The sequence below is a fragment of the Myxocyprinus asiaticus genome, chromosome 9, assembly GCF_019703515.2.
Source record: "Myxocyprinus asiaticus isolate MX2 ecotype Aquarium Trade chromosome 9, UBuf_Myxa_2, whole genome shotgun sequence".
Classification (NCBI taxonomy): Eukaryota; Metazoa; Chordata; class Actinopteri; order Cypriniformes; family Catostomidae; genus Myxocyprinus; species Myxocyprinus asiaticus.
This window is the reverse complement of record NC_059352.1, coordinates 39,292,718-39,306,921: the sequence shown is the minus strand read 5'-3', so window position 1 is coordinate 39,306,921 and position 14,204 is coordinate 39,292,718. Positions and strand designations below refer to the sequence as shown.

General features: G+C 38.1%; 1 protein-coding gene across 1 annotated transcript in view; it reads right to left on the bottom strand.

Annotated features, from left to right (window-relative positions):
• mylkb (myosin light chain kinase b) overlaps positions 1-14,130 on the bottom strand; it is a 31,852-nt gene extending 17,722 nt beyond the window's left edge. The window contains exons 1-10 of the mRNA XM_051706227.1: positions 13,191-14,130; positions 11,795-11,911; positions 11,627-11,692; positions 8,322-8,363; positions 7,894-8,021; positions 6,855-7,011; positions 4,476-4,781; positions 4,329-4,373; positions 3,791-3,881; positions 3,469-3,672 (exon numbers count right to left, since the gene is read on the bottom strand). Of these exons, the coding sequence (XP_051562187.1) occupies positions 3,469-3,672; positions 3,791-3,881; positions 4,329-4,373; positions 4,476-4,781; positions 6,855-7,011; positions 7,894-8,021; positions 8,322-8,363; positions 11,627-11,692; positions 11,795-11,911; positions 13,191-13,851 (1,817 nt within the window). The 5' untranslated portion in view covers positions 13,852-14,130. The remainder of the gene's footprint in view (positions 1-3,468; positions 3,673-3,790; positions 3,882-4,328; positions 4,374-4,475; positions 4,782-6,854; positions 7,012-7,893; positions 8,022-8,321; positions 8,364-11,626; positions 11,693-11,794; positions 11,912-13,190) is intronic.
• Positions 14,131-14,204: the final 74 nt, after the last annotated feature.

Genomic DNA, 14,204 nt, shown 5'->3' with positions numbered 1-14,204 from the left:
GTGCACGCAACCAAAAAGAGCGCTTGTGACTTGCGATTGCGGCTGTGTGCGAATGATCAAAATGCCTGTCTGTCTTGGTAAGATATTACAAACTGCACTGAGTTGGTCCATCCAGATGCAGTAAGTACCAAATATTTAGATAGATAACCCTGAAAACAAAGAATATTATATACAGATATGCTCGAGGAATTTGCAAACTTAAGTCACAAGCCAGGACATTTGCAAAAACCTTTTATTTAAGAAACAACGCCATTAACCTCGCAAACTTTGGCAAATCTAGCAACTATTATTATTATAATTTTTTTTGGTATCATAATCACCTATTTTAGCCTATTAACATTCTGCAAAATTCTAAACTAACATAAAACACCCGACAAATCAAAAATAGTCTTTTAAAGTATTAACTGTATACAGTGTGCGCAGAACTACGGAAAGCCGATAGGGACAAAAATAATGTTTTTTTTGTTGTTGTTGTTTTTGTTGTTTTACTTCTGATATTGGAGCATATCTGAGGCTGAGACAAAAGTTGGTGGGAACTTTTAGTTTTTGTTTTAGTAATATTTAAAGATTTATCAATAATTTATCAATATTAATATTTATAGATCTATATAAATGACACCCCACAGATGTAACATTTAAACTTTTATTATAAAATGTATTATATTCCTATATTTTAATCAAAGGATGGCCACATATGTATCCACAGAGGTCTGGGCTAAGCCCTTAATATCCAGTGACCCTAGAACCGCACCTGGATCAAAGAACATATAGGTCAAAGGACAATGCCAAAAATAGCAGATGTAGTATGTCAGGGAATTTATTTATACTATACACCTGCATTTCTAAAGCACGTACTTCATCAGTGGTTGAGAAATAAGTTGTTAATTAAATTCAGCACATTCTCTTAAAGTACATGAGTTTGGAAGAAGACACAGTCAGACTGTTACATCAAAAGAGCTATTCAGTTAATAGCCCTTATACCCAAAAGAAAATGAGCATTTTCAAGACCTCAGTTCCCTCTGGAATTTCCTATGGGTTCAATTTTTGAGTAAAACAGGTCTGTGATTACCACAACTTGAACAGATTTTCATGTTTGGTTGCTAACAAGCTGCTTAATACAGTAAAAACTACCAAAAGTGTGTAGTGAAGAATGGACAAGATGGCATTCCATGGTGAAGAAACGTCACGCAAGAGTTAGGTCATTTCAAACAGCAATACAGCAGTGGGCGGAAGCAACGATTTAAAGTTAAAAACGTTTTAATTATTAATTTGTTTCTTACAAAAACCTATTGATTTGCTTCGGAAGACATTCATTGATTGACTGGAGTCTTGTGGACTACTTTTATGCTACCTAAATATGCCTTTTGGACTGTCAAACAGCCAACAGCCTCACGGTAGACATTCACTTATTTTGAATGGACAAACAGAGCTGAAATGTGCTTATAAAAATCTTAATTTTGGTTCTGCTAAAGAAGGAAAGACATACACATCTGGGATGGCTTAAAGGTGAGTAAATCATGAGAGAAATATTTTTGGGTGAACTAATCCTTTCCACTCTCGCGAGCAAACCCTCACTTCAAGTTTCCTGCATCTATGTGTTCCAGATTAAGGAACATCTGCACCAACATCAGGGCTTCAACTGCATGTTCCAGATTGTAAGAACCCTCTCTGTGCACCAAGAGATAAGCATTCCTCAGTGCTTAATGTTCAAGGCTGTTGAAATTGAATCCACCTCTTTCCCCACTGCAACGCACCCCAACACAACCAGTTGAAGACATTGCTATTACCTAGCACATCGCTCGATCAAGCAGAACGTAAATATCACTATGCAAACTTCATTTCAGAGACCTTGGCATTAGTGTATATTACTAGCTTATGCTTATCTAATGTTCTTTAAATTGCATAACCTATTTATCCAAAGTCTAGCAAATAATTTTTGAGTTATTTGTTCAGCTAGGAATAAGGTCTTCACCTTATTAGTTAATAGAGAAACAGCAATTTATCTTTCCATAAAATAACAATTTATACTCTTCCATAGCTACATCCAACTCAACCACTTGCATCTTTCCATCCTGTGCACTTTATGTTCTAATTAATACATAGTATCTTTAGCATATTAGTACCTTTTTGTAGTTGTTGTTAGTTATTCTTGTTAATGTATTTTTTAAAGAAAATTAATTTTAATACAACTGTGTCTTTCTTGTGTTGATAATACAGTAGAGGCTTTAAAGGTTAGAATTTCACAAAATTATTCAGATTATTCAGATGACCAACTCCTTCCAGTTTACATACAGTATTTCTAATTTATTGAGTGGTCCATTTGGATAATTCTTATACTACTTGTACTATTCCTTATCTGGTGCCCTGAAGTAATTGGAGGGAGGGGCCTTCTGACATTCATAAAGGGGCCATTCATTAGACATTCCTGAGGGAACTCATGGTAAATTAGCCTTCCGGGTCTGCCTACAAATTGACGTCATGACTGAACAGCTTTATGTCATTAATGCATTAGAATGGCATGTGGACTTTCCATTGAACCATCATATGAATTGCGTCTGTGCCTTGAGTGCTAAACAATTCTCTTACAGTCAATGAGATTTAAATATGGGCTATTTTCCATCATGGCTGCCAAGCTGAAGCAGAGCATCCATGCTCTCTCTTCTCTCCCTCTCTCCCTGTCTTTATATAAGGACATGTTACACACACTTCTCTAATCACAGGGTGCTGGCTTTTGCATTCCAACCTCTGATAAAAAGCTTAACTGGTTGAAATGATTTAAGTGTGTTGAAAAAACAACTATAAAACATCTCAGCCTGTTCAAAGAGACTCTATTCACACCACCAGGGAGCACAGGCTAGTTTCACCAAAGTGATCTAATGTACTCACCTCTCCCACCCTAGAATACAGTGAGGTCAAAAGTCCTAGAATATTAGTGAAAATGCTTCTAGACTGCATTTTTATAATAATAATAACAATCATTACAAGATAATATATTAACAATCTGAGTGTAAAAATGAACATGAATTTCAGAATTTCTTAGGATTTGGTATGACACCCTTTTGCTTTAATGACAGCATGCACATGTCAAGCTGATCCATGTTATCATATCACAATATGAAAAAGTTCCAAAGAGCATACTGTGTGCTTCAGTGGAAATCTGACCTTTTGTTCAAAAGAGTTAACATGTTCATTTTCACCATTTGCTCACTTTTGATTATTGACCTAGAATCTCAAACATTACTGCTTCATTTTTTTTCCATTTATTTTCTTTGTTTCACATTTTTCTAAATCCTAGAACTTTCTGTTTATTTCCAGGTTTAAATGAAAAGACAAAAAAAAATAAAAAATAAAAAATAAAAAAAGATTCTCAATATCATAGACTTTCACACCCCACTGTCTGTCCTTTGGCCTTCACAAAAAAGTTTTGATTCAAAATAAACAAAAGTACATGAGAGGTTTGCGACTTACATCTCCATGACCATGACAATATCAGACTTCCCCTCAAAAGCATCTACACACTGCACCAGTTTGGGGTGGTGGAGGCTGTTCATGACGCCGATCTCCTGCCTCACATTCTCCTTATCCTTTTGTGAGAATGCCTTGATGAACTTCCCTGCCCACACCTTTTTGTTAGACTTCTCCACTAGTTTGAAGACCTGACCAAATTTACCCCTTGTTGGAGAAGACATTGAGACAGAAATGGGAATAGAGAAGTACAAATATATAAATCAGAAATGGCAAGAGTCCCACATTTTTTATTTATAATGGATATAATGGACACGTCTCTTACGTTCCTAAGCGGTCCTCTATATCATAGAAGTCCTTGACGCTGCAGTCTTTCTTAATGGCCACATCTCGGTACTCTGGTTCTTTCTCCTCATCTGTGAAATGAACAGGAAATGTATCAAACTGAGCATTTGAGAATCATTTTAGTAAGTTCTGAATTCAGTCCTCTTCTGAATTCAGTATATCAGTGGTTATCAAACTGTGGTAGACCTACACTGGATATGTACAGTAAGAAAATGATATTTAGCTACATCTAGATGCTTGTTTTTATGAGGGCAAGCTTTAAGAGTGGCCAATTTTTGACTCAGAAACACTGGATTCAATAATACATTTTCAGCATGGTACCAGTAATGTAACCAGGGAAGTTCCAAAAATTAGGAGAGGAGTTTCTGTAAAAATTTGAGAGAAAATTGAAGTGACTAGGTGATCTTTGATGTTCTGAACTGATCAAAGGTGGTACTTGGTCTGAAATGTTTAAGAACCACTGCATAGCATAAGTGAAGGAGGGAAGGATGGGTAGGCTTATTGCCTGAACTGCATACCATCATCAGACACAGTGGCTCCAGCTTCCTCCTCTTCCTTTTTTTCTGAAGAAGAATATGAATTTTTTGAAACAGCTCATTGCGGTTGTCATATCTTTTCCATTTTCTCAATTTAACTCTCATTATGAAACAGATGTTCATTCTCACCTGTAACCTCCTCCACCCCCACTGTGATAGGCTCAGATTCTGCACTGGGCTCTCCAACACCATACATATTAACAGCTCGAACGCGGAACTTATACTGACGATCGGCGAGAAGGTTCTGGACGTGGTAGGAGGTGCTGTTACAGGAGGTGAGGTCATTCCATGTGTTTTCCATTGAGTTCCATATCTCCAGGTTGTAGGACTGGACGATGCTGCCTCCATCATAAGTGGGGCCGTACCAGGAGAGGGTGAGTGAGGACTTGCGAATGTCGGAGACAGCAGGGATGCCGGCTGGGGGATCCGGCTTATCTGGGAGACAGGTTTAAATTGGAGAGGTCAGCTCACCACTGCTATAGTTATTATAGGCACTGCTCAAGAAACTTGTGTACATAACAAGGCTATGTATTGTAAGATAGGGAGACCACAGGCTGGTAAATATGCTTTATGTTTTTATGTACATACAGTATGTACAAGAAGATATCTAAATGTTAATGAAACATGCAACATGATCTCGCTGGAAATCGGCATTAGTTCCAAAAAAATATTTCACCAAATTTAGGACCAGATGTGACAAATTCCAGACAAGCACCACCAAGTAGTGTATGTTCATGCGACATTAATCAGACTCCCTATGACTTTGACATCACATCACTTTGATGTTTGGCTAGCGATATAATACATTTGTAAATAGGTAAGAAAAAAGAATGCTGTTTTGGTCTCAGTACTGTTAGGGTTAAGGCGCCGATATACTTCTAGTGACATATAAGAAAGAACGGTTGTGACGTAATTTTACAGAAAATGGCCAAAAATAAGGTGTTTTTGAGTTTGTTGCAGTGGTTTGAAACAGCTTGCCAGCGCAAACTATCATTAAAACTTTGGACACGGTGCTCTACCTACTTTGACGGCAACATTAATAATAACAATAATAACAATAAATTAACTGATGGTAACCGGTGTATATTATTGCTATGTATAGCATGTTTGCATTAGCATTAGCTCCCAAATGCAGAATGTAAACACACATTATTAAAGAATTACACATTATCTGCTGGATCTATATTACTTTAAATCATCATTGAGTTATTCCAATAGCTTCATTTACTGATCTCAAGTTGTGGCAGATCTCTTGCTCTCAACTCAAGGAGGAAGCGTTAGCCAGGTAATCATCCAAACGTAAGACTTTTATTTTTCACACATACTACGTTATGCTTTTCAGCATCTACATAAATACACTCAAACACAATAGGCTTTTCAGCTGAACATTCAACACTCAGACAGCTTTGTGTGTCACTCTCTCTCTCTAGCTGTAACACTGGCTGCTGCCTAATCTCTCTCCCGGCTGATTGCGATAATTCTCCCCAAGCCGTCCATCGTTATAGCTCGGCCACGCCCTGCTCGCCATATACCCCCATCGCCCAACTCAGGCCGGGGAGCCATCTGGCCTGGGGGGGAGTAATTGAAAACAAACGTATGTAGTAGTTGAAAACATATTTTAATGTCACATTGGTTAATGTTTTACATCTGTTGTTAGGACAGCATGCGTCTCATATTTAAATCTCCTCTAAATGCTGGCCCCAGCAGCTTAGGCAGTGTTCGAATATACCCAAACAGTACACCCTTGCTCAGTTTCGACTTTCATTTTCTAAGCGATGAATAAAGAAGAACTTTGCTGTGAGTGAATCTAAGCCTTTAGGGTCAGGTTTATGGTTTGGGTAAGGAGGATTAGGTGTACATTAATGTAATCAGTACTCAAATTTTCATTTGGATGTTTGCTCATGTTTCGCACTTGCGCAATGTGTGGCGTGAAGGTATGCGCATACATTCAGCTGAGGTTCCAGCTCTGGCCACTAAGCAATTTGAAAATTCTGAAAGCAGAGACCAGTTTCTGGCAAAATCAGTCTGGCACATGTTCTTAACCCTGTTCTTAATCTGAGACAATGCATTAATAAAAAAGTTATTTTACAGGAAGATTCTATAAAGTTGTCAAATTGGGATAAAAGCTTTATGATTCTTAAACAAGTCAGCCCTAGAATGCAAAAAAAGATTCCTGGATTCTGGATTCCTCCATAGTGCTGTCACTGTAATAAGTATACTATAAATCAATTCCCTAAACAATCTGCTATACTCTAAATTGATTTCCTTGATAAACCCATCTGTGACCCATACATGGGCATTTTAGGGTTAAAATGGCAACAGTCATGAGCTAAATCAAAAGATGCAGTCTCAGGGCTCAGAATCATAAAATGCCATAAACACAAAATGAGATTTGTACAAATAACAAATATTGCACACACAATCATATGGTACAGTCTCTTATAATCCCATATGCCTCCTTCCCTCCTCTCAGAGTCCGTCACTTCCTGTCTTTGTTTACTTCCATACCTACGACAGTGAGGTTGAGTGAGGACTGCTTGGTGCCAAATTTATTCTGCAACTCCAGCGTGTAGCAACCACTGTGATCCTGGTCACTTGCTGTGATTGTCAACTGGCTTCTGTTCTCTGTGGTTTCTATGGAAATGACCCCACTTCCTGCCTGGATCTAAACAGGAACAATGAGAACTAAAGTTAGAGGATAGTAAACTTGGAAATTCGTAGAACAGTTTAACTTTGTGTGAAGATATGAGAGTAGTATACGTGTTTTTATGTACAGTATATTGGATAAGACTCACTGTAATTTTATGATTTATTTCAGAGCATTTTTGTATTTATTTTTTACAATTTTTTTTACAATTGTGCATTCGCTATTTAGTTACTGACTGTTACCACTTGTATCCCAGAAAGACAATCCCCCTTTTCTTATACACGCTGGTACTCCTACTTATTCATGCAATTATCTAATCAGCCAATCATGTGGCAGCAGTGCAATACATAAAATCATTCAGATACGAGTCAGGAACTTCAGGTAATGTTCAAATCAACCATCAAAATGGGGAAAAATGTGATCTTGACATGAATGTTGGTGCCAAACTGGCTGGTCTGAGTATTTCTGTAACAGCTGATCTCCTGGGATTTTCATGCACAACAGTCTGACAGAAAGGCTACGGTAACTCAGATAACCTTGAGGCGGATGGGCTACAACAGCAGAAGACTGTCGGGCACTTTATTAGGACCATAGTGTTTCTAATAAAGGGCTAAATGAGTTTGTTACAGTAGTTAAATTGACAGATGCTTAAAAGATCTAAGGAAACTTGTGAAGTCAGACCAACATGCCAGTCTCTCATTCCAAGGTATTCAACTCCATAAACATGTGGTCTGACAAACACAGTTGTGGATTAGAAGCAGCCTTTAAGCATTTTTTTTTTTTTACCAGACAGGTACGCAACTGCTACAGTAGGTAGCAGTAACTCCACTGCCATTCTCCCACTCTCATTTCACCATCTATCCTCTTCCACACTCTCTGTCCCTTTACACCCCTTCCTACCGGCTTTTTAAACTTGAGCCAGGTGCAAGTTATCGGTGCCATCCCTCCAAAATTGCACAACAGCTCCACCTTCTCTCCTGCCCTGATCTTCTGATCTCCAGGGAACTGCAGGAACTGAGGTGGTGAACCTGCATGGAAGCATGGAGTTCATACTCAGTATTTTTTACAGAGAAGAGTTATCATCCCTGCTACAAAGACCAGCTTAACCAGCATGCAATTCCAATGCTTTTCACCCTCAAAACTTAGCTGGTGAAGCTGGTTAAGCTAGTTTAAAAGCCTGGGTGGGTCACCAGTACGCCAGCATCCCTTGCTGGGTGACCAGCACCCAAAACACAACATAAGCTTGTGAGCAGCAATGCTTTTCATCAGGAATATTCTCTCTCTCTCTCTGTCTGATTATGTAAGGGATAGAGGGAAGGAATTCTTACCCTGTTTGGTGGGAGCTGGTTTCTTCTTTATTCTGGCTTCATCTGCAGAACACAAAGCATGTATTGAGGTATGGTTAAGAAAAACTGAATCTACATTTTATGAGAGATCCATCTTGATTAAAGGCAAAGTTGCATTAGAGGAGGTACAATAAGCATACAATTATTTTAGATGGAAGTTTTATGATATTATATAACCTTCAATTATAGTAGCATCTTTTCTAAAAGTGACATTTTGCTCATGTACAGATCCCCAATTTGATGGTCTATTATATCTTAAAAAAGGGCAAGGGCATGTTTACACCCACAAAGTAATTCATTAAATATTTTGTTAAATAAACAACCTTTTGACAGAAAGGTTTGACCAACCAATGAGTTTAATGACTAAATTAAAAATAAAAATAAAGGTACTTTAACAAAATTACTTTTGTTTTAGGCATAATATGTACAGTTCTTCATGTTAAATAAAATGTAACCTAATTTACATATTTCAAAAGTAGAAATTGGTCACAATAATAAAAAAAAAGTTTAATTAATTAGTTTAAAGTTTAATTTTTATTTTTGCCTACACCTGTAGTACCTCAACTTAAACTAGATGCATAACATGTTTTCCATTCTCCATTCATACACTAGTGCTAAACAGTCCTCCAATCACCTTGTTGACAGAAGTCCTGCTGTATATCTAACATTGTATAAAATGAAATAGCTTGTCAATATTTATCTGTTGGCACATGGGGGAATTGATAGGGAGACTGCCGCTGCTGATCAGCATCCCTGGGTGGACACTGCTTGCTGGAATTCCCCTTATAGGGGCATGCTAAATATAGGGTCTCAAAGATCCAGGAAGCTGTGGCTCTCTCTCTCCACTATTTATTTAAGGTTTGATCACCGTCAAGAAACAATGCAACATGTAAACCCAGCTAATACTCTTGCACAGTCCAAACAGAGAGAGGGGGAGAACAGGGGAAGGAAGGAAGACAGAGAGAAGAGTCAGATCTGTATTTGTTTCAGTACACAGAAATCTACCATTTTAGGCCTTGTCTTCTACTTTCATCTCACATGCTTCTTTCCTATCTTTCATTTCCCCTCTGAGTCTCTGAAACACCGGAGCTTTTATTTTACATGCACTACTAGAATAGTGTAGTCTCAGCTGCCTGTCTTGATATTTGTCAGTAATTTGGTGCTTTTTGTTCTCCAAACTGTAAATCAATATGTATTTGCTATGTGTATGAAATCCTAGTGGCACAAATGCAGCAGTACAACTGGTAGCCTAATGTTCCAAAACACCATCGGCTGAGTTTACTTTCTTCTCTTCCTTTGACCACACGGATTAATAGTCAAGGTTTAGTGTGACTGTTGTATGAAAAGCTGGAACAAAAGAATCAGACAGGCCATTTGACTTCTATAGAAGGGTGGCTGTTAGGTTTCCAACCTAAAAAAAAAGGACACTCTCTATTTTTTCTCTCTCTCAATTTCTTTATATCACATTCGCCATTTGAGATTTAAATAATCCAATGGTAGCAGGTCACAACTGGCAATGTTGTCTACAAAAACGAAATGCTATAGTCCCAGCATCTGCCCCAAGCTACTGTATGTATGTGCATAAACATATCAGTCCCTGCTTTACGGAATTAAGTGCTTAAATGCATTTGAGATGCAATCACTTTGGGTTTGGCTTATTGATATATGACTTTATTGCATCTGTTGTAAAAATAAATGAATTATAATGTTATACTAAAGTGTCCCACAACACTACACCCACCCAAGTCTAACATCTGTGTACCATAGCTACAATCAACAGCATTCAAATATTTGTAATTGCTTGTCAAACAATCTGTAATTTTTAACATTGCTACTTGAATGCAACACTGATTAAAAATGCAATAGGCTAAATAGTAAAGCTTTCTTAGCTATTTGGGTGTAAGACTCTGAAAAAGTCAAGAGGGGTCCCGTATGGATCTAATATGAAGTGCAACAGTGTTCAATTAAATACAAGATCATTTTGTATTATCTGCAGGGGCATAAAAAGTACTCAGAAATTATACTTAAGTGAAAGTATGGATACTGAGTGAAAATTGTACTCAATTAAAAGTCCAAGTATCTAGTATCATCTCACGTTTGCTTTTTATGACACTATCGGTTAGGTTTAGTGTTTAGGGTAGGGAGGTGGGTTTTGCTAATTTAAATCTCGACAGAACATTAATCTTAAAAACCTCATCTGTTCGGAAGAACATTTCACCCACTTTTAGCACCACACAATGGACATTTCCCTTTGGAAATGCCTTGAGATATGTAATGAACCACATTTTTTTATTTTGCAAAAACATTGCCACAGTCACAAAATGTTCATTGCACTAGAGAGGGCCTCACAAATTGCAATGTCAGAGCACCCAGCCCATTGAGACATAGGCGAAAAAAGGTGTTTAGAATAAAGTTTAGGACAAAAACTGTCAGTGTTTCACACTTCGTACTCATAGTTTTGAATGAATACATCACATTCAGTTGTGCGGTCACATACGGTCTAGTCAAACAAATATTTCAACATGTCCGAAGCTCAGATCAGATCCGAAATTCCACCTCTGCAGATGGTCAGAACTGACCTCTGGTCTGTCATCTGTCGTTTGTCAGATGCAGTAAAAGGCGACTTCAGTCCAGTAAGATGAAAGAACATTATCTGCAAAAATGTAGTGAGTACTTTTCAAGTTTAAATAAAGTTTTGTAAAGAGTAAAAAGTACTATTTTTTTCTTTGGAAATGTAATTAAGTAAAAGTACAAGTATTCTGTTTAAATTGCACTTGAGTAAAGTACAAATCCCAACAAATAATACTTAAATATAATACTTAAGTATTTTTACTCAATTACTTTACACCCCTGATTATCTGGTACTGCTGGCAGCCCTAGTGACTGTTTATACAGAGTGCATATGATGATTGTTGTACTATCACTGGTGTTATCATCTCAAATTATGGATATTTTGAAAGAGAAATCTGGACTAAACGTCTTATGCTTCAGCAACGGTACATTCGATGTGTGCGAGTATTTAAGACTGGACTAAATGCTTCTCTGTTAGGCCAAAGCCCTAGTGATCTAGCCCTAATTCCAGCTGATTACGTGCTTGCAGTTTATTATGTGCTTGCAGTGTGAAGGACAACAAACTGGGTATTAATGTTGAATTATTAATATTTCTAAGAGGTTACAGATGGTTCGCTTCAAAGAGGGGTATAAGGTTGAGAGCTGTTACACTAAGCGTCTTTATCCAAAATAACAGCTCGAGCTGTGAACAGACCACAACAGGTGTTCCTACTCACTTTCTGTAGTTGGAGTAGCAGAAGAGCTCTTCTTGTTTTTCTTATCTGCGGATGGGTCTAAAGGATCTAGAGAAATGCAAAAAATATTCGTAATTGTTTTTGTCATTCAGTTTTGGGAGGAATTTGGTATTGTTGCACTCTCACTCAACGATGAGACAGGGCACTTACCTTCAACAATGACCATACAAGAACAATCTGCTTTACCATCTGCATTCTCTGCTCTGCACGTGTAGCGCCCCTCATCCTCTAGTAGAGCCTTATCGATAGTAAGCGAGCACTTTTCACCTGATGCCAAACAAAAGTTAGAAATCAAAAATTATTAGCTTAGCTAGCAAGTGTTAATCTTCCAAGTAAAATCTTTTTTGTCTTACTTATCTCCCTATCTTATGGGCAATCCTGGCCTCCTACCTTGAAAGGACTAAAACTCTAATGCTAGCTATTATGACAGCGTAAAAAATCTATTGATGTTCCTTTAGCACAAAAAAGCTGTACAATTCTTTTAGCAATACATTTTGAATGACTCTCCCAGAGAAAGTGGATCCTTGATTTCCAAGAATCTATTCTTAAGCTGAATGCTAAAAGAGGAATTTTCCATATTATTCAAAAGTTTCAAATGCAGAAGTGGTTCCATGTACAATTTATTTTAAGAGCAAATGATTCTCTTATCCAAAATTGATAATCACAAACGTTTGAGAAAAAATTATCCACAAGAAAAACAAAGGGCCTTTCAAACCACACAAGCACCCATACCGCCCCCCCCCCAAATCCCTATGTGATTCAGACTGAAGGGAATCCTCTTTTGCTATTTTAGATCTTTCTAATTGTGACCCAGCTCATCATACCATCTCATCTCAATGGAAGGAGTTAGGGAGACCTTAAACCCTCAGATCGAATAACCTAATGTGAAAGATCCCAAAGACCAAAGATAACACTCACTGGGCACTCCAGTTGACCACGAAACAACCTCAGCTGTATGATCATACATCTCAGTCTGTGATTTACAGCACGTCTAAGCTCAGAGCCCTAAAGCAGGGTGTTTATGACAACAGGGTTTTAAATTGTCCTCTTCACTGAATAACTAAACAGAACTCAATGTTACCACACCATATTACACTTGTCGGACACATTTAAACTTGTGTTAAACTTAATTAAAAGGCAGAAGTAACATTTCAGGGTTTGGAAGGGATTTCTGTAGCACAAACAAGCTTTACAACTCTCTTAACGTTAAATTCTGGTCAGATCTTTCTGATAAAATTGGATCCAATGTTGATTTCTGTATTGTTATTCTAATAACAATGTGGTCAATTTATCTCCACCCTATCGGACACATATAGGCTACAAAGGGCTATACATATATATATATATATATATATATATATATATATATATATATATATATATATATATATATATACATATAAAATATGCATTTTATCAATGCATGCATTCCCTGGGAATTAAACCAGTGACCTTATCGTTATTAGTGCGCTTAAAGAACTTTAGATCAGTGTCTCCAAAAAATTTAGCTACGACATGCAAAAAGGTTATGTATCTCTTCTTGTACCTTCCTGTGATAAGACAATGAACTTGGATGGCTTCACCACTTTCCCATCAAGTATCCAGGTGATGACAGCTTGGGGGTCAGAGGTCACCTGACACTCTAACCTCAGCCTCTCTCCGTCCACCACAGTGATGTCACAGAGAGGCTTTAAGATCACAGGTGGTTTTCCTGCATTGTTCTTTCCTCCATTTATAGCTTTCACCTTGTTGTTAGTCTCTGCTATCTCTCCATTGTCTCTCTTCTTCTCCTGGCTGGCTTTCTCAGGAGATATCTCATTTTTTTCAGTGGGCCTTCCTGCATTGGTGCTGCTGCTTTTTTTCTCTGTTGTTGCTTTCTCTGTTGCGTTAGCCTTTTTGTCTATTGCTCCACCATTAACACCATTGATACCACGCTGCTTGTCCTTCTGGGGTGTCTTGGACACTGGTTTCGAGCTCTGCTCATTTGTCTCATTCTTCTCTGGTTCTGGTGCTTTCTTCTTGTTCAGGGCAGACCTGAAATCTAAAGGTGTGCTGCTTGGGGGTGGGGTCGCAGCAGGCGCTCTGGGTGAACCATCTTTTTTGTTGAGCAATGATCTGAAATCGACCTTTGTTGGGGTGTTAGTCTTGATCTCAGACCCTGGCTTAGGCCCAGAGCTGGGTTTTAGAGCCGCCCTAAAGTCTGTCATCTGTCTTCCTCTACTAATCTCTATAAAATAATAACAAATTTAGGAAAGTGTCTTTCCTCAGTCTCTCCTTGGTAAGGGTTTCTTGCGTTTTCACAAGCCTTTAAATGGATACAGGTACCCTCTCTGTCCGTTCAAGATCCCACTGATCCAGTGACTCTGTGGTGGTCCTGCTCTATCTGTGGTTTCCTGTCACTGTGCAACTCTCTGTCCTCTCCACTCAACCCACTCCTGGCACAACCCCCTTGGACCAGAAAGAAAGAAAGAGGGAGGAGAGAAAGAGAGAAAACAGAATAGAGAGCACATACAGAGGGAAAGAGAAAGATGTGTGAGGGTGGGGATGGTTAAGCTTTTTA